Source organism: Echiichthys vipera (genome assembly GCF_963691815.1).
Source record: "Echiichthys vipera genome assembly, chromosome: 10".
Lineage (NCBI taxonomy): Eukaryota > Metazoa > Chordata > Actinopteri > Perciformes > Trachinidae > Echiichthys > Echiichthys vipera.
Genome location: NC_139835.1, coordinates 9,635,353 through 9,655,734, shown reverse-complemented (window position 1 = coordinate 9,655,734; position 20,382 = coordinate 9,635,353). Strand labels below are relative to the sequence as shown.

Genomic DNA, 20,382 nt, shown 5'->3' with positions numbered 1-20,382 from the left:
AGTCTTTGAATATTTATAAGCCTACATCACAGCCTACTTACACAGCGCAATATGTGCATTTTCTTTGTGTGTGTGTGTGTGTGTGTGTGTGTGTGTGTGTGCTGGCGCATCAAGAAATGTATCATCGCCGTAGCCACTCAAGGTCTTTGAATGTCTTCATGTGCATGTGTGTCACTCTGTCCCTGCTTATGCAGTCCCTCTTTATGTCCTCTGATCCCCAGGTGCAGTGGGGGCAAGGCTGCTCTCAGGTCAGAACAAACCAGTGGCCATGGATGTGGATGAGGAGGAGAACATGAGTGAGTCAACTCTGGGTTGTTGTTTTTTTTTATCATTTTACCAGTTTGTCTGTCTTCCTGTCTGAGCAATAGCTGGTCTCTACTTTTAAATGTCTGCCTGTATTTTTTGTTTTTCTCCTTTCTGTCTGCCTGCATGTCTTCCCTCATATGTCCACCTGTCCTTTTCTGATGTGTAATCAGTGTGAACACATTTTAGTCATCCATATTACACAAGTATAGTGCCTAGCCCACATTTTGTAGACGTTATATGCAATACAAAGAGGAATGAATCAGAGTAAACTATAAATGTAACATGTACATACAAATGTGTGTCTTAAAAGTATGTCTGAAAAAACAAACAATGTTTATATCTGTTGTGTTACTATATTCGTTTTTTAGTTGTCCCTCCATGAGTATGATGGAACCCATAGACACACAAATACACCATACACAATACACAATACACACAGCTGATTTTGCAGAAACCTTTTTAGGGAAGAACTAATCATTACATCTGAGAGGCTTCAGGTCATATTACTGATTCCCTCTACCTCCATTTCTCTCTTTTAGAAAATCCTTTCCACTCCAGCTTATTGAACTTTAATTAGACATTTTGGTTTGAACTCAGTAACTTAGCCTCAGAAGGCACAGAAAGACATGATTGAATGTGTTTCCCCACACCTTAGCGATTCTGAACTCACATTCAAAGAAAGCTGTCATCCTAGCAGTACCATAACATGCAATACAAATGAACTGTTCCTATTGTAGTGTCATACTCACTGTTTTTTTCTCTCCTATGATCTGTTAAGTCAAATAAGCTGAGTTACAAAATGGCCTTTGTTGTCTTTCAAAGCCTCTAAAGCCTCTTTCTTGGGGTTTTGCTGCCAGTCATAATATCTATTTGAAGATAAAACGCAATACAAGCTCACACAAGCCTATTTCTTTAATACCAAGGGAACACCAGAGGAAAACATGAAAGACTTTTTAACTTTTATGTGACAACCTTTGCAGTTCTTGAAATTCTTTAATCGCACGAATCATTCCAAAATCAAAAGCCCAACAAATAAGTTTAAATATTTTTCTTCTGGATTATTTGCTTCATGCAACCCTCACAGGGAATTGGAGTTCTGACTGTTCAAGCCTTATGGAGTGTTTTGTCTTTACGTAAATAATGGATGCTGATTACACAGACGCTGGCATGATAACAACCAGGACTGCATGCGTGTGCCATAATTCAGTGCATGATGTCATGGCTGTTGCTCTATGGCTTTTGTCCTCTGATCTAGTCCTAGGCTCTGGAGTACTACTGGATATCCATCATCCTGCAAAAAAAGTTATTATACTATAAAATTAATAGTACCAGTTTTCCTTTTTTTCTTTAAGGGAAAATTTAAATGTGAAAAAAGGGAGCTCCAGTTTTTACCTGTGTGCCGTATTATTCACTGACTATTTGTCTGTGCAGCATGCTGTGATTATATTTTTTGATTGGCTTATTGGTCCCTTTACTCGACCAATTATCACAGATTTAGAGGGGTAGAGAGGTAGTGATTGGATGCTTAACATATTATTCATTAAATTCGCGGGACTCCCCACATTATATATTTTTATATATCTTTTGATAGAGAAACATTAGCTACAATACTACATGCTGTATATTTTAAAACAATTAATTTACTCAGTCCAAGTCCTCAGTTAACTGTTTTGACCCAACACTTTTCCACCACGGCATAAATTGCTAGACTACTGCTGCAGCATCTGTGGTGGTTAAACGTCATTGGCTGAGATTGTGTCCCTGTCCAACACACAAATTTCACCCTTTTGATAGGCGGCAGTCCTTCTTGGCTACTGTTGTGCACAGTTAAGCTGTCCCCCCTTTCCCTTGTTGTTTTTTCTTTCAAAATACTTTGCACAATGCACGCACACATCCCAAACAAATGCATGTTTTCAGTACAGATATTGCTCATGAATTGAAGGATATGCAGTTTGTGTTCTTGATCTTGGGGATAAGTGTCTTTTTGTTGCCTTTAGACATGTCAATTCCAGTATGCAGATGGTAACGGCATGTTAGTACATTTTGCAACCTAAAACACTGTGTTCTCTGACAAGCTCCATGGGGGAGATCTCAGAGGCGCGGGGTCTTAAGAATGGCACCTCATTAGATATAGATTTCTAATTCAGATTTTCTTCATTTTCAATACGACAGTCATTCATTTCTAAAATCTTATGTAAAACGGGTAAACAGCATTTTAACCTCCCACCGTGTCACCAGTCAAGACTTTAGGATCCTGCAGTAGGTGGAGTCTTCTCCATCCGCCTCTTTGATGTATCCTCCTGTTTGCCTGGTCCTCAGCTCCTCCCCCTGCACTCCTCCCCTGCACTCCCTCCACCCAACCTACAATCCTACTCATGCACACTGCGGCCTCTCTTTCTCCTGAGTACCGCAAGGAGTAACCTATCAAGCCTTTGCTGGAGGATGTTATAAATGAAAATTTTTGCCAATATTCCATCCACTTTGCTAACTGGATTCAGTGATATGTGTTCCCCAGTAAAGTATATTTCAGTACCGACAGTTTCAAACTGAACTAAACTGAACTGAACAAAGTGCCTGATTTTGCTGTAGAAATGCAAATAATTAAAATTGATAGAATGGATGAGGAACAGCTCCTTGTGTGTGTGAGTCTGTCGAGTGTTGATATGTGTGCTCATATTTCTGTGCATTTATGTCTGACACCCATAACACTTTGAGATCTGAGAATTGTACTGTGGGTGTTTTGAAAATATATTTCTCCCACTTTACCCTGACCATTACTATAACTAGCTTCCACAACTACCACTTTAATTATGAAGATATATGAAGAGGTTGATTTCAAACTGAAATACCATATAACCAAAAATATAGTCCAAAAAAATCTATCTCTACACTATTTTGAGTGTTGACTGTTTCCAAGTCATCTTTAATAACAGTTGATGTACTGATGGTGTTTTATGTTTTCTGGTATTATCAGTACAATGTAGGTTATTATGTTCATTCAAATTAAAAAACAGCTTCTCTTGCTTTGATAAAGGAACACAAATCATTGGTTCAGTTCCAAAGAGTGATAAAGGAATCTATAAATTTTGCATTTACAAGATCCTGCAACGAAGGCGTTGTAAGTTACTCTTTCTGGGCACCGCAGGTTCGAGCAGCACAGATGTTAAGGAAAACCGAAACCTGGACAACGTGTCCTGCAAAGACGGGGTGGGAGTGGCTGAACAGCTCCCCAATGGAAGCGGCCTGGGCAGTCGAAAGCGCCCCCTAGAAGAGGGAAACAATGGACACACACACTCCAAGTTCCGGGCCAAAAAACGCAAGAAAACACCAGGGCCTGTCCTGCCCAAGAATGCTCTGATGCAATTGAACGAAATCAAACCAGGTCTACAGTACAAACTGCTGTCTCAGACAGGACCTGTTCACGCACCAGTTTTTGTCATGACTGTGGAGGTCAATGGACAGATGTTTGAGGGCATGGGCCCAACTAAGAAGAAGGCTAAACTAAATGCAGCTGAGAAGGCACTGCGATCCTTCGTCCAGTTCCCCAATGCATCTGAGGCACACCTTGCCATGGGTCGAACACTGACCGTGAACACAGACTTTACATCTGACCAAGCTGACTTCCCAGACATGCTCTTCAATGGCTTTGAGACACCGGCCGCACCTGAAGAATCCTTCTATCTAGGCTCCAATGGTAACAGCTCCTTAAACTCATTAGGGGAGTACCCACTGCCCACACCACCTGGCAGCAACCTTGCCCAGGCCCCATTGCCCCCTCCATCAACATTCAGCTCACCCTCCAGTGGCAAAAACCCAGTCATGATCCTCAATGAGCTCAGGCCAGGCCTCAAATATGACTTTGTCTCAGAGAGCGGGGAGAGTCATGCCAAGAATTTTGTGATGTCAGTAACAGTGGATGCACAGTCGTTTGAAGGCTCAGGGCGCAACAAGAAGCTGGCTAAAGCCCGGGCAGCGCAGGCCGCTCTCTCAGCTCTCTTCAACATGCAGCTAGACCAGACACCATCCCGGCAACCAATACCAAGAGAGGGATTGCAGCTTCACCTACCCCAGGTAAGATGTTTCCTTTCTATATAAATTGCCATACATGGGAATCTCAACCAATCAGAACAGGAACTCAACCATTCAATGTATCTTACCAAAATACCAGGGCACAGAATTAGTGTCATTTTGATTTGTATCACTTACCAGCCAAAAAAACAATGGTAATCTATTGAGTGGCTGGTAAAATGTGAACAATCACTAGCCGTTTTTCACCCTGATAGGTACCACACAAGGTCCCACATGATTATTTCGGTTGCAACATATCGTAAAAAGGTGTACCTGGTTTAAAATGTTCTTTGGTGAATCTGAGTTTTCAGATTGACCTAACATTAGTTTTGCAGGCCTTGAAAGTATGAATTATTTTGAGTCCACATTCTGTTGGTTATATTTGAAAAGGACTTCGCTTGTTAGAATACCCTTTTGATTAAAAGCAAAAATGTCCAAGGCAAGGATTTTCTTTTGAAGACATTCAGTAGTTACTTTTATACACACTGAAGTAACCTTTCAGTTTTTAAGAAATTCTATACACCACAATGTTTTACACTGAAAATAAAAATGTTTCTCTTTTATGAGTAACAGTGGATCTCTGGTCTACTATTTAAAAAATGATCAACTTGCTTTTAAAAAGAATGCTTTTAAAACAAGAAAGCATTGCTGTTTAACATCGTCTCTATCCACCCACCATCCAAACCCTTTTGTTCGGTGTGCAGAGACTAGGCGGTCACTGGTTGCTTTTGATGCCACTGTAGAGATGACTGTCAGAGCCACACCAGTGTGTGGAGAGAGATAACACAGTCAGCAAAGCTAATCAGCAAAGCACACTGTCAACAGTCCCCTCCCCAAAGCCTTTTTTTTACTCTTTACTCACTCTCTCCACTTGTCAACTGATTTATTCGAAGAGAACCCCATTTTAACGATAGCACCCCTACTAATTGCTCTATTAATTCTCTGTCGCTTGGTATTTAATTTCTGCAGCCTGTTTCCATCTGGCTAGGAGCTAATTGGGACAAGTGGTCAGAGTCCAGTCTGTTTAAAAAATCGAATTAACTTTAGCTTAGTATTCCATAGTTTAAGTTATTTTTGTTGACGCTTAAACCGTATTAGCCATCAAAAATTAGATTAAAGGGAAATTAGTGTTATTTTACTCACTCCCGAAAGGAAAAATTTGTTGGACATACTTTATTTGTTTTTTTGTCTGAGTAATCGGTACTTCCACTTTTTTGTACTCCTAGAGATTAACAGTCGTTCCTACACTAGTGTCGACCTTGGCATTCAAAAGTCAAATGATCTGGCTACGAGTGGGTGCCTCCAAAGTAGCAGGGAAGTAATATTGGACTAATCTCTTTAATTTGTGGTCATCCAGCCGTCATCTCTCCTCTTGGTTGTCGTCATTTTCCATCACATTAGCAATGGATAAAGAGCCAGAAAGAGATGTCTGTCCAAGAGCAAAAGAAGTGTGAAGTTCATTTGAGGATCCCCAAGACTTTAGACCGGAGTTTGATACCATTGATACCGGAATGTCAATGAACACTTCGTTCCCATGGGTTGCTCAGGTTTACTTGTTTGGTTTTTGTTTCACTGTCAGAAGGGAGATGGTAAATTATAACTGTCATGCCAAACTCAAACAGCAATGCTCGAAAAAAGGGTTTGGTATACTTCGGGGGGTCAACCCAGTTTCACTTGTTACCGTTTCAACGCTCTGATGCTTGTTTGCAGCTGAATGCGAACGCTGTGACAGGTACATGGTGCTCTAGGGGAGGATAACATCAGACGCGCTTTGTAAACTGACATATCTGACACAATTGTGTGTGTCTCTGTGTGTCTGTTTCTGTGTGTGTTTGTGTGTTTTTTTCCAGGTTCTTGCTGATGCGGTGTCTCGCCTGGTAGTGGATAAGTTCAGTGAGCTGACAGAAAACTTCACCTCTCCCCATGCACGACGGAAAGTCCTAGCAGGAGTCGTCATGACAACAGGTAGATTCGGGGGGGGGGGGGGGGGGGGGTGGTTAATATATTTGTGCATACAAAATATGGCAGTCTCTCAAGTATTACACAAAGGAAAACCGTCTCAAATCAGGCTCATGTGTAAGTGTGTAAACTGAGATTTAAGGTGGATGAATATAAATATAAATATGGACACTCTGCAGGGTTAGACAAGGACAATAATTGAATTCATTTTTAAAAAAAGAAGGAAAATTCTGACTCCTGAAAGGGCATTAAAACACAATTTGAACCTGTGGCACATTTACAGCATCTACTTTCAGGGTGTGTGTCCATCGACTAATATATCCTTGTTCCTTCTACCCCCAACAGGCATAGATGTGAAGGAAGCACAGGTAATTTGTGTCTCCACAGGAACCAAATGCATCAACGGTGAGTACATGAGCGACCGCGGCCTGGCACTCAATGACTGCCACGCTGAGATAATCGCCCGACGCTCGCTCATCAGGTACCTCTACACTCAGCTGGAGTTCTTCCTTAGGTCAGTGGACTGTCTCAATTTGTTTAGATTACAGCGTCAGGATGTGACCTGTATTGATAATCTAATTGCATGTATTTAAAGTGCTCTTTGCGATGTCTAATTCCATCCAGTCCAGTTAAATGAGCTATAATGCTGTTTGTTAGCCCTGTATTGAATACGCCCATCAAACCTTTGTCACAACCACAGCAAGGACGACCACCAGAAGTCGATATTCGTCCAGTGTGACAAGGGAGGCTACAGGTTAAAGGACAACGTTCAGTTCCACCTCTACATCAGCACCTCGCCCTGCGGAGACGCCAGGATATTCTCACCGCATGAGGCCGGAGTCGAAGGTACAAAACCGATCGCGCAGCATCCGCTCTCCGCCTCACACCAGCCTCATCTCTCCTCCTCAGCTCAGCGGACGTGTTTTTCTTTTAATTTGGTCTCATCTCAATGTAGAATTCAGCTTCAACAACAGTGTTTCTTTTTAATTAAATTTGTAGGTTTTCTTCTTATGCTTGGTTTCATTTAATTAGAATTTTACTCCGAATCCAAATACGCATTACAGACATATTTAAACAAGGCTCTAGTAATTAGAGCTTTTTGTCGTTGGCTGTCTGTCTCTATCAGTATTTCTCCCACCCAGCCCACCCACACTGTCTGTCTGATTAACCTCCCTCTTACTCTTGTCAAAGTGTTTTCCGTTGCACATGGCAGACTGTATAGAAAACAGCCACATTCAATTAGTCAATGAATAGATGGCGCCTGCTGGTGAAACAGCAGAAAACATTGATAACATAATAACAAATAATAGGTCATGTATTGTGGAAGCCATTTTTCCATCTGTCCTTTCTTTGAATCTCTGGGGGTTTTTTCACGTTGAGGAGATTTTTGTATTTATTTGCCCATTAATAGGGATGTTAAATGTCCAACTACTCCGCAATTTATTCTACAGTTTTTACTAAATATATGTATCTCTTTGTTTTAATTCTTTCTTTCTCACCATGTTCTTTCACTCAGACCAAGGAGACAGACATCCCAACCGGAAAGCACGGGGCCAATTAAGGACCAAAATTGAGTCGGGGGAGGGCACCATCCCTGTGAGGTCCAGCAACACCATCCAGACCTGGGATGGAGTGCTGCAGGGGGAGAGGCTACTCACCATGTCCTGCAGTGATAAGATCGCAAGGTAAGTTGGCGCAAACTTGGTCACCGTTTGTGATTTAAATTGTATTTAAGGTTCACTTCTAACTAGCAGCTTTCCTGTTTCTTATTTCATCGAGAAACATTAGAGGAATTCTTTGGAAATATATGAAAATATGTTAATTAACTTTACTGCAGAGCGTTAGAAGAGAGGACTGAGGCCACTTGTCCGTATAATATAAATAAAATGACAGTAGAACGGACATTTAACTGTTTGTTGTGGTCATTTGACTAGTACAAAAGAAAATTAATATATGTTTATATTTCGTTGTTTAAGTGACAACACACAAAAGTAAGTGAAGTAGTACTAGTATTCAAATAAGCAGATTTTCCAAAATGTCAAAAATATTAGTTTTCTTACTTCATATACTACAAATAAATTTGTTTCATTGTTATGTTGTAACTTTATACTTAAACCATATTCATATATATATATATACAGTATATAAATGCGTACATATTCACTGATATAGTTTCATGATACTCTTATTTACTCACTTATTTTTTAGTTACTCATAGTAGTAATGCATTATATCCTCGCTTTGTCATTTCAAGTCTATCGTTTTCTTCAGGGACGGCTGAAATGATGGATCCCCTGTCCCTGGGGCGTTTTTGCAGGCAGATCATAGCGTCTTTAGTCTCTGTCTATGTTCAAGGCAACACTGTGCCTCCCTTGTGATGAACGATAAAACCTCTCCATAGCTCTTCTCCTGAGCCTTGTTTTCTCCTCCTCCTCCTCCTCTTCTTCCTCCTCCTCCGTCCGGGATCATAACACCTTGCCTGAACGCACAGAGTGATTGAATGCTCGGAGTGTATTTGATGAGGGAGATGTCGACTGAGCGAATGCTGTTTTGCACTGTGCTAGAAGTCTTGTTGCCCTTTTCGTCAGTGCCGGTGCGAGGCATTCTGATTATATGTGGCTGTCCAAAGTGGAGCGATCCAAGTCAGTAGAGGGCAAAATAGGTTGGAAGCCATACATTTAGTCATGTGTTATATTTCTGGCCAAACTTAACTAGATAAAAAAGGGAAAACATGAGATATTATACAGTTGACATCAGTTTCGATTTGATATGGAGCATCAGAAAATTCACTTTTTACAGTTAAGATAAGGGGAATGGTGTTCTGAGTGCATCTCTTCCACTGTGAGGAATAGACTACTGTATATCAGGCGTCTCACTCTCTGCCCTCTCGTGACACAGCCATTAACCAGGTGAGAAATCTGCTCCCGACCTGCTTCTGTCCCCATATGAGTGACGGCTAGCCGCGGGGCTGATGTTTAATACAACAATTGACTGGCACACTTTGACCATGTCCATAATGTTCCCTCCTTACACAATGTTTTCCCTCCTCTCATTTTCCTTTGATTACATGCCCAGCCCCACGGCTTCAGCGGGAACAAGCAGCTCTCTGCCTTAGTGCTTTTTGAACAAGCTCATTAGCAACAGGGAAAAAGGCTCTTCTGGGTTATTTCTCTGTCTTTATTACTTTAACAGCTGATTACGTGGGCCTTGTGACTTGTCCTGACCCTGTTCTTGTGTTTCTATGGATGGTATACAGTATTTGTGTATGAAATAACATATCGAATAAAATGACAGAAAAGAAATACAGAGATGTTTGACGGGAATTAAATGGAATGCTTTGGAAAACATGCCCGAAAACGTGCGTGTGTTTGTGTTCCTTCTTACATACCGTGTGTCCGTCTGTGATTTCAGGTATATTTGTCTAACCCTGTTGCGATAGAAAAAAATGTGTGTGTTACTGCACAATATTATGAAGCGATTTTGACTGTGCTTAATGTGTGCTTTACTGCTCGCAGCTATTTCGAGTTCTGAGATTTCATTTTCAAACACAATATCACACACTCTCACAGACTATTGCATACGGAGGCAACGTTATCTCTGAGTAGCCTGGGGTCTTACGCTTGCATATTCCTCATTGTTCTGGGTCCATGTTGGTAATTTCACACACTCTCAGTCTGCCTGTAGCGAAAGGGATGACAAAAGCTCATCATCACACTGTCAGTGTGTTGTTTCTATGAGTTGTATAGGTCCTTTAAGGACAAATGCTAGTCAATGCTTTTCTTAATATCAACAAAGGAATGAATTGATCCTACTAACTTATAGTATTGCAAGAGTAGTTGAAGCCTCATAATGTATAGTGTATTCTTCTGTGCCATTGAGCTCTATTGTTGTCAAAAATGATTAAAAATACACAAATGAGCCACGCTGTTACACTGTATAACATGTTTCTTCATTATCATGAACATGGTCATCATCATCATCGTCATCGTTATCATAATTTTTTCAATCAGTCAATCCCACAAACACCATCTGGTTGCCTTAAATATATGCTAATACACTAAATATGTGTCAATCCGCAGCTGAGAATAGTCCCTAACAAATGCACTATTTACTCCTTCAGCCCATTTCAGCCAGTGTGGCGAAGAAAAGATCCTGTGAATCGTGAAACTCTCAAAATAATGACTTAGTATCTCAAAACAATGAAAAACTTTCTCAAAATAATACTAAGTCATTATTTTGAGATACTGTCATTATTTTCAATAATGTATTCTCATCAATATTTTCGTATGATATCGTATGATTTCTGTGAAATGTGTGGACCACAAGACGTTAGGATTAGGGTCGGTACGTCCGGGAAATAAACTCGGCAACCTGGGTTAAGTCCTGTGTTTTGGAACCCATCAATCACCCCAACTTACTGTACCTCCTTAAAGTGTAATTCCCGTACAAAATCACCCCATCGTCTTTTTCGGCACTTATATACATCAAATAAGCCATTGAGACTTGTGTAACAACTATTACATAAATCCCGGAGAGTCGCTAACAGCCGGACGTGGCTAACACTGATTAGCTTGGGGCAGTACGGTGAAGACATTAAGGCGTCTTTTTTAACCACTAATACTGCTCAAAATAACACCAAACCTCTGCAGTAGCATTACATTTCATTTAGCTGACGCTTTTGTCCAAAGCAACTTCCAATAAGTGCATTTAACAATTAGGATACAAACCAGAAGAGAAAGTTAATTACTAAGTGCAGTAGCTTCATATGAGCCGATCTTTATTGCTACATATAAGTGCTTTTTTTAAATCATCTTCTTAGCCATAGTGAAGTCTAAAGAGATGCCTTTTTAGCCTGCGGCGGAAGATGTGTAGATTTTCTGCCTTCTGAATGTATGAATTTTGGAGCCAGGACGACAGTCGTGACTTAGTCGAGTGACTCAGTGTTCCTCTCAGTGAGGGAGCGGCAAGTAGATTTACCGATGCAGAGTGGAGTGGGCAGGCTGGGGTTTAACAATGTCCTGAATGTAAGCTGGGCCTGATCAGTAGCATGATTAGCAAGTGCTAGTGTCTTGAAACAGATGCGAGCACCTACAGGAAGCCAGTGAAGGGAGGGGAGGCACATAACACGAAGCACCAACAAGGTAGTTAGCGAGCCCGGAGTTTATTAAAAAAGTGTTTCAAAGACTTACCAACTGTCCCCGGTACCAGCTCCTCTCATAGTAAATTCCTTCAAGTCGATTACCAAATGCAATTCCAAATTATTTACACTTAAAGCAGAGATCTTAGACTATGTCTTCTACTTTAATATGTGGAATACCCACAAAACAAATATGTGGAAAACACACAACTTTTTTATGGATTTCTTCACTAATAAATGCTTGACATACACATGAAAAAATTACATGGAAAACACAAAAATGACTGTGTATTACCGGCCTGTTTTGTGATATTATTTCATTATGTTAAGATAGTAACTCATTATTATTATCATAAACAAGTCATAGAGTGTGGTCTTTACCTAGTCTGTGAAGTGTCCTGAGATAACTTTTGTTCTGATTTGGCACTATAAATAAAATAAAATTATATTTAATTTAATTATTATGAGATAGTAATTCATTATTTTTGAGAAATCTCATTATTTTATGATTTACTTTGCGAGATACTCATTATAATGATTGTTTCCATCACATTTGCGCTGAAAAAAAACACCACTCAACCTGGTAAAATCTTGGCCACTGTGCTGGGAGCATAGATGAATCCAGAACTGTAGAAAGGACCCTCTGCCCACTTCATCACATACTGCTTCTATACTGTTTGCTCCAAACTATTGTATTTGTAAGATGTTTTTAACATAGATGTTTGAGGAATAAATGGGCTTTGTGCTGAAAGGTAAAGAACTTTTACTCCCTTCCCCTCGTCTGCTCTCTCTCTCATTTTCTTTCCCCCCTCTCTCTCTCTCTCTCTCTCTCTCTCTCTCTCTCTCTCTCTCTCTCTCTCTCTCTCTCTCTCGGAGGGGGGGCAGGTGATGCTTCACAGAGCATGTCAATGGGAAAATGACTAGGGAGAGATGGCTAATGACACAGCATAGAAATACACAGAAGTTTGTAGAAAATGAAATTGGATACCCCAGAGTGTACACAACTGTAGGATTGCAGGTTCTTGTGTTTGGTGGATTGCATTGGCTGGTTATGTACTAATATATTTTTGCTTGTGCACCACACCACATAACCATAGGGTATTTCTTTGTATATTCAGTCTCTGAACTTTTCAGTGCTTAGCAACACTTCTTCTTTGCATGTCTGTCATACGGACCACAGACTCCGGGTATAACAACTAAAATGAAAACAGAGAAAATGTTGGTAGAAAAGATTAAGTTTGAGCTCACAGATATTTTATCTATTCTGAATACCTGTGTTTAGAAAGTTAGACCTCCAAATGGAAGTGTATTTTACTTTTGTAAACACATTGCTTATACATAATCAGTGTTACAACAATTTCCCCCTGGGATTATTAAAGTATTTCTGATTCTGATTCTGTTATCGTGTGTGCGTGTGTGTGTGTGTTTTCCCTCTTCAGGTGGAATGTGGTGGGCATCCAGGGCTCTTTGATGAGCTACTTCACAGAGCCAATCTACTTCTCCAGCATCATCCTTGGCAGCCTCTACCATGCTGACCACCTCTCCAGGGCCATGTACCAGCGCATCGCAGATATCGAGGATCTGCCCCAGCAGTTCACTCTCAACAGGCCTCTTCTCAGTGGTGAGTGCCTGCTTTGATGCGGAATAGGTCTCTGCGGAAAAAAAGCTGAAATGTTAACTTAACAAGACCTTAGGCTGAAATAATAGCATGGCCATGTCATCATGTTTCTAGGGGATCTTCTTGTTGTCTTTGCCCATCAAACTCCAGCTGTCTAAATATCAGATAGTAAGGCAGTAATCCTAAGCAGTAAACACATTTATCCACCTCACTGGTCAGTCCACAGCAGGGTGACAGTTATTGCTTTTCTTCTCTGTTTGATCAGAGCTGACATTTACCTTGTTCCTGTGGAATTTGAATAGCTTTATCATTTTGTGTAAACTTTCAGCATTGGCTCGACCTTTTAAAAAGGCCAAATAGACCAGGGCTCATGCAGTTTTTTTGGGGGTTTTTTTCTGAGTTTCCATTTTTACATGTAGCATTGAGCTTCTGGTTTTTTAGAGGACTTTGTTAACAGTAGCCTGTGACATTTCCCTGTAAGAAATGTTGGTTTTCAAACATTTTTGCATGTATCACATTTGGTTCTTCACTCTCATTTAGCCCTCTGTCATTTTCTCCTTTCTTTCCTCTAATTTGAAGAAAACATGTTTTTTTAACACAGTTTCTGACCTTTTATTTCACTTTCGGCCCCACTGTTTTCCTCCCATGTTCATCTAAAACAAGACTATATAAAATACTACACACTTGTTGCAGACATTGACAACAGAGAAGGCAAGAAAAGCTGCTTACGGGGCTTAATTGACTGTTTGCCCCCTTTAGTTGCTGTTGCTTTGCCTATCAAGCTCTCCTTTTCTTACTGAACATATGCAGTTTAAAGGAACATAATAGGTGGCAGAATTACCATCAAAATTCTTTTTTTTTTTTTTATTTCAGACAGAGGTAAACAAAAGCAGGTTTTTCATTTCTAGACAGCCACCGTCAATTTCGCGGACTGAAATGACAACTAGTTATAAGGGCTGCAAGTTTTATCACAATACGATATTCTATACATTTATTGGACAAAAATACAATATTTTTTATGATATCACAAAGTCTGATTCGATTCAAGACAGGGGCCTTCATTCAAATGAGAGGATATCATTTGCCAATTCAACACAACAAAAATTATGATTTGACGCTTTTATTTATGCGTTTTTTGGACATTTAATGAATTAAACTCCTTTTTAATAAAAAGAATAAATAAGAAAAGTGGATTTTTTTTTTAAATAAAGGCGTATCTTAAAGATGACAATATGCATCAATGATACTGGATCTTTGAAGACTGAATCGATATATATTTATTCAGATTGTTCTGTCGTTACACCCCTATCAGTCACTAGTGTGAGTAGGTAGTGAGCTGGTAAACACACTGTTGGATCCATTCCTTATTCTTTCTCTCTTGTGTTTTTGGTCTATAAAGGCGTAAAACCCCACCCTCCAAACTCTTCAAATCCAGGCTCTAGTACCAAGTTACGGTTGCCAAGCTGTTAAGTGGTGTGTGAAGTGACGCTTTGGTCATTTTTGTTTTTATCCTCTGGGATGACCAGGGGCATCTTATCACAGGGCCTGGAGCTATATGCAGCTCCCACTGCTCCTCCTCCCTGGTTGCTCTCTAAATGTCGGGTAAAGGAGATAATAGTAGGGGGTTATTAACCTTTTCCGCTTTAGAGAGTTTTTAGCGGTGAAGGGCTGTGGTGTTAGAGCGCTGCGGATTTCATCCCCTTTAAATCATCTTCTGCCACAAGTGCTGCCAAATGGAACCAAGGAGCTTAACACACACACACACACACACACACACACACACACACACAGAATAACACACCGGGATTTATGGCATCCATATATCTCCCATTTATGCTTCAGATACAGTGGAGGCTGATGCCCAGTAGTGTGCTGGAGAAAAGCAGGCTCTGACCTCAGTTCCCCTGAGTGGATGATAATTTGTCTCCACTCAGTCGCACAAAAATAAGAAAAGCAACTTTTAGAGCTGTGGGAGCTGCTGTCATTTCATTTGAAGGAATGGGTCGCCAGGTTTGGTACCTCATCTATTGTTGAATACATCCATGCAGTGGGGTAGCAGGAGGTTAAGTTCCTGTGGGTGTCCCACAGAAGTTTTGGAGGACAGAGAAAGAGAATAATTATCGTCTTACGGTACCTTTTCTGCTGGAAAGCTTGAAGACAGAGAACTCTGCTCTCTCTACTGTTTTGTTGTATATATCATTATTATTATTGTTATAGTATATTTTGCATATTTTGTTGTAATTATAATTATTGTTTATTGTTTATAGCACACTGTGCACTGTATATATACACTATGTATATATTGGATTCTATTTATGTTATGTACAAAGTGTTTATTTGCTGACCCACTACTACTGCTGTTACAAAATAATTCCCCAGTCTGGGATCATTAAAGTAATTCTATTCTATTCTATTCTATGTTTTGAGGGTCTTAACACAGCGTTGGGAGAAGGTTCTTAGAATGCGGACAGAGCTGAAACCGAAAAACATTTAATTCAGTAGATCATGCTCACTGCCTTGTGATAATCACCAAAACTGTTCACGAGCTAAGAAAAGCCTGATGTAATGGCAGAATTTCCACAAGACTTTAAGGAATTCTTAAGCTTATTTGATAAACTTAAAATGATTTAACCACATACATTAGATGGTTTTCTTTGGGCAGCAACAAAATGTTCGTCCTGTTTTGTGACTCAGACTTTTACCCTCCTTTCTGATTCCAGGTATAAGTAATGCAGAGGCCAGGCAGCCAGGCAAGGCACCCAACTTCAGTGTGAACTGGACAGTGGGTGACCAGGCCCTGGAGGTGATCAATGCAACCACAGGCAAGGACGACATGGGTCGCGCTTCACGTCTCTGCAAGCATGCCCTCTACAACCGCTGGGTGCGCCTACACTCCAAGGTAGATACACTGCGCTCAGGGATGTCATTAAGCGCTTCAGTCCATATTATAAAGTTGTTTGATACCAGCCATAAGGCCAGAGTGGACTGCTTTGTTGCTTTGTTAAATCAGTCATAAGGTTGGATGTCAATTTAAAGGTCACATATTGTCAAAAGTATTTTTTGATTATAAAATGCTGAGTCTACAGAGAAATGCACACAGCTCTTTAAAGGAGCCGTCAGGACTTCTGTACAGTTGTGTTGTCACAACTATACAGAGGGGGTCTTAAAGAGACAGGCGCTAAAACACAACGTTTCAGACACAGGGTGTATACAGGTATATTCAGACAGACAGGATGGGAAAAATGGAGATGGAGAAGCAGTCTGCTGATTGAATTTCTTATTTTTTCATTAGTGTTGAACTTCTTAAACACAGATACAGAAAGGGAGACAACCTTAACCTCTCTTCCTCTCTTCCTCTCTCCCTTTCAGCTGTCATCCATCTTGTGGGTCAAGGTGCTCAGGCCGAGCTCCTACCATGAAGCCAAGCAGGCAGCCACAGAGTACCACTCTGCCAAGCAGGCACTCATCAAGGCCTTCCACAAGGCCGGCCTGGGAGCCTGGGTCAAAAAGCCCATTGAGCAAGACCAGTTCACCCTCTGCTCCTGAGAGAGTCAAGGGACTAAGGGATTCCTTAACCCCCCACTCCTTCTCCCCTGACCCAGGCCTGAATGCAAGAGAGCCCCCTATTAACAACCAGCCCACAGAGACACTTACCTCCGTCCCATGTGTCGCCACGCACGTGCACTTTGTACTTGTGGAAATAAACGTGCGTAGTTTCACAAACCATCCATAGCTCATCATTCTCATTCCTCAGAGGACCTCACCTTGTCTTTTCTCTCATAATATTGATTTTTGTCCTTTTTTAATTTTGATTTTAACGGATGGTGTTTTTCATCTACTCGTTTTCTGTTTTTAAAACTGGAATTCATGTTTTTATGCGGTAGATGTAGAAGTTTTGTCTATTTTCTGGATCGACCAGTGTAGCCAGTTTAGGGTGAATTGTAGCTTAGAAACACATGATATTTGTAAAAGGAAAAAAAGAAAAAAACAATGTTTATGGACCTGGAAAAAAATCTGATTGCTAAAATGAATGACTATGACAAACTTTAATTTAAAGATGCATAAATCTTCAGGATGTAAATCTAGTGCTGAAAAGAAAGAGAACATAAAATAAGTATATGTGTGTTATTTGGTACATTCCTTAGATGAGACTACATGTTCTTAGACCCTGTATTAAAGATGACAATGTTCCAAAATACTGTGGCCCTGTTTGATTCACTGGCAGGATACTAATATGCAGGCCAGGCGTCACAGCAGTTTAGTACACTTTTGTTGTTTTTTTTTCATGTCTTGTTCATAAATTTGTGCATATGTTCTGTAAGTTATTTTTTGTCACTCTCATCTCATACTTGAACAGTTGGGGGGCGGGGTCATGTTGAGAGACTCCTTCCCTCGCCTGGGTCTTGGGATAAGCTTTGGGAGGTGCTGCACGTTGTATTTTTCCTCGATCTAAGCCATGGCTTTGCATGGGACATGAACTGGGAGCAGAAACAGGTGGTGGAGAGCCCCCGTGCACCCGTCACTGAATGATTTTGAATGAATGCCAGCATCTTCCTCCACAGGCAGCTTTGAATCTTTGTCTCTATTTTCTAGATTTCTTGTGATTGTTTGTTTTAGGTGGGAGGGTCAGGGACACTTTATTTTGTTTGTTTGTCTTTCTGAAGATTGGATATTTGAGGACTGGGGATAATGCTGCGATGAAAACAGACCTCTCAGATCTTGTAACTATGTCACCTTGTGGCTTGGATCCATGATAGCTGCCAATTGAACTAATAATAGAAGGCATCGTCTATGTGCTGTCGTGCCACATACAGTCTGTGAAGTTCCATTCACTACATATTATGCCAGTCTGTAGTGACGGTCTGAAATGCAAAATCATGTTGTAATTCTCTTTGAGGAACAGTGAAGTAACATAAACAGACTCACAAGTTGTGTGCTAATATCCGCTAAAAACTCCACCTGTCAGTTAGAACCAAATGTGTGTCACAGTGTGATGTCATTCTCGTCGTCTTCTCTTCTACATCTACAGAAACAAGTCAGGAGTTCAAGAAGACCTGATCTGATCTTACCGCCCGCTTTGAATGTTCTCACTCTATCAAATGGTCATCGGTGGTTATCAGCCTCATAGATCTGGGTTAGAAGGAACCTGCTACACCCGCTAGTAGGTTCAGAAGACCGTTGTTATCTATTCACATGGTAACAGTTTCCGTTATGGCTCAGTTATACTCCAAACGGAAGTGAACATGGACAGCTGTGGACAAGACGTACTTCTCTTTATACTAGGGACGAAGCATCGATGGTTGAAGGGATGGCGCCGAACATTACAGCGGGTTTTTGACGTTGTAGGCCAACTGTACTACTAGAAAACAATCTGTTTGCCGTACCGACTACAGCGCCGATCTGTTTGAATGTTTCTGGAACGCTGGTTGAAGTGCCTTCAACCGTCACTGCTTAAAGTCCCTACTATTCGCCCGGAGGAGGAGTTTCATGCATGCACAGTAGATTGTGATGCTACAATTTGCGGAGTAGTGGATGTGCAATGTCAAGACAAACGCAGACCCTTGCGTACTTGCCAATGCAGACAGTTCATTTCTGCTTTAGTTTGATCAGGACACCTTGGCGTCACTTTTGAATGAATTCAAACAACAATGTTTGGTTACTTTTTTTGCCAAGAAAACTACTTGGTTAGGTTTAGGAAAAGATCATAATTCGGGTTAAACTGCTGTGTGACGTTCATTAAGAACCTTATGTGAGAACATTGCGAAAGAAAGTCAACCTTCTTGAGGCCATTGCACACAGAGTCCATATTTTCCATCCGAAATAGTTGCCTATTAAAAAATTAATTCGACCTCACGTATCAATCATGTTAAGACCCCAACTCCAAACTTTCGTCTGCGTTAAAGTTCTCTCAAGAGGTTTGACATTCTTCGTTTTTTGGATGTCAAAAATCTCCAAGCACATAACCCTTTACGACAGAGAGATGCAGACTTTAAAGTATCATCGCATCTGAGTATCAACTTCAGATTACAACGTGTGTGTTCCAGTTTACCAGTAAACATCTGCCAACTAGGAGGTAGAGTACCATCTCAAATCGACAGTGGTGTCAACATGATAACGCCCAATTGGTCGACTGATAACATTCAAAGCGGGTGCCTTTATACCCTCAGTGCGTAAATGTCCTTGTGTTTCCAGTTTGTAAGTGAGGACATATTTCCAAGTAACTGCAGTCAATTCCTTCTCCCAGCTGTAGGAAACGTATGTGTGCAATCTACAGTACGTGTGTGCTCAGACGTCTTTAAGCATACTCTGTGGAATCTTCACCAAAGATGATGTCCATGTGTGTTTCTGCCCCGGTAGTTTCCTTTTGATTTTTGAATCAACCTTTTACTGTTTGCTTTTTTGTATATCCACTGAATAATGTGCTTTTAACTTCTACAGTTCCGTTTAAGACGGGGGAAATTCAAATGTCAGGCTTCCTTAGTGCACCTGTAGCTGTCAGTGGCCACGTGCGTAGTGTGACCTGCGATCATCACTGCTGCGGTATAGTAGTTCTCTGTATATAAGGAACAACAAAAATGACTAATTCTGTTCCCTTTACAATCAGTTCATCCCATCCCGAAAAACAGTTTGGACTCATTCCCTGTTGCTGGGTTTGTGAAGATGTTGATGTTCCCCGAGTATACGTGGTTCTCTGTGACTCACTGGGCACCGTAAAGCGTGGCACTAACACTGCCGAGGTTAACAGGCTTCACCCCCATTGTAGCCACCGATGTTTAAAAAAAATATATGCACTGTATGGTGCTTCAGCTAAAAGTGGCATCCACAAGCTGGCACGTGTGATGTCAAATATGTACCCTTTTTTTATATACTTCTATTTCAGTATAGAGAAGCAGGAAAGGGTAATCTAGCAGAGTTTACTTGAAGGTAGAAACCTTGAAATTTGGATCACAGAAAAATGTGAGATCCCCCCCCCCCCCCCCCCCCCCCCCGTGAAAAATAGACCCAGACCAAAGTCACAAGCAATACTCCTGATGTCTCCTTTAATGTCACCTGTCACCAACAGGAGTCTGAAGTCTCCCTCCCCCTCTGCCCCTCCACTCTTTGTTCTCTTCTCTCTCTGCAAAGCTGTCTGAGGTTGTTTTTCATTCTTTATTTATTTTGTATATTTCCCCCCTAAAGACTGCCTGCTTCTAGAGTTTTTTTTTCTTTTGACTGCACTAATGATGTCAACTGATGATGTCATGATAAAAAACCGTCCCCGTTTATGGATTGGATGGCAACTATCAAAGCAAGA

General features: G+C 40.8%; 1 protein-coding gene across 1 annotated transcript in view; it reads left to right on the top strand.

Annotated features, from left to right (window-relative positions):
* The window catches only part of adarb1b (adenosine deaminase RNA specific B1b), a 127,691-nt gene extending 110,287 nt beyond the window's left edge, over positions 1-17,404 (top strand). Inside the window, exons 4-12 of the mRNA XM_083921667.1 lie at positions 222-296; positions 3,452-4,377; positions 6,225-6,339; positions 6,679-6,847; positions 7,034-7,179; positions 7,850-8,018; positions 12,910-13,091; positions 15,809-15,987; positions 16,458-17,404. Coding sequence (XP_083777793.1) covers positions 269-296; positions 3,452-4,377; positions 6,225-6,339; positions 6,679-6,847; positions 7,034-7,179; positions 7,850-8,018; positions 12,910-13,091; positions 15,809-15,987; positions 16,458-16,634 — 2,091 coding nt within the window. The 5' untranslated portion in view covers positions 222-268 and the 3' untranslated portion in view covers positions 16,635-17,404. The remainder of the gene's footprint in view (positions 1-221; positions 297-3,451; positions 4,378-6,224; positions 6,340-6,678; positions 6,848-7,033; positions 7,180-7,849; positions 8,019-12,909; positions 13,092-15,808; positions 15,988-16,457) is intronic.
* The last annotated feature ends 2,978 nt before the right edge of the window (positions 17,405-20,382 follow it).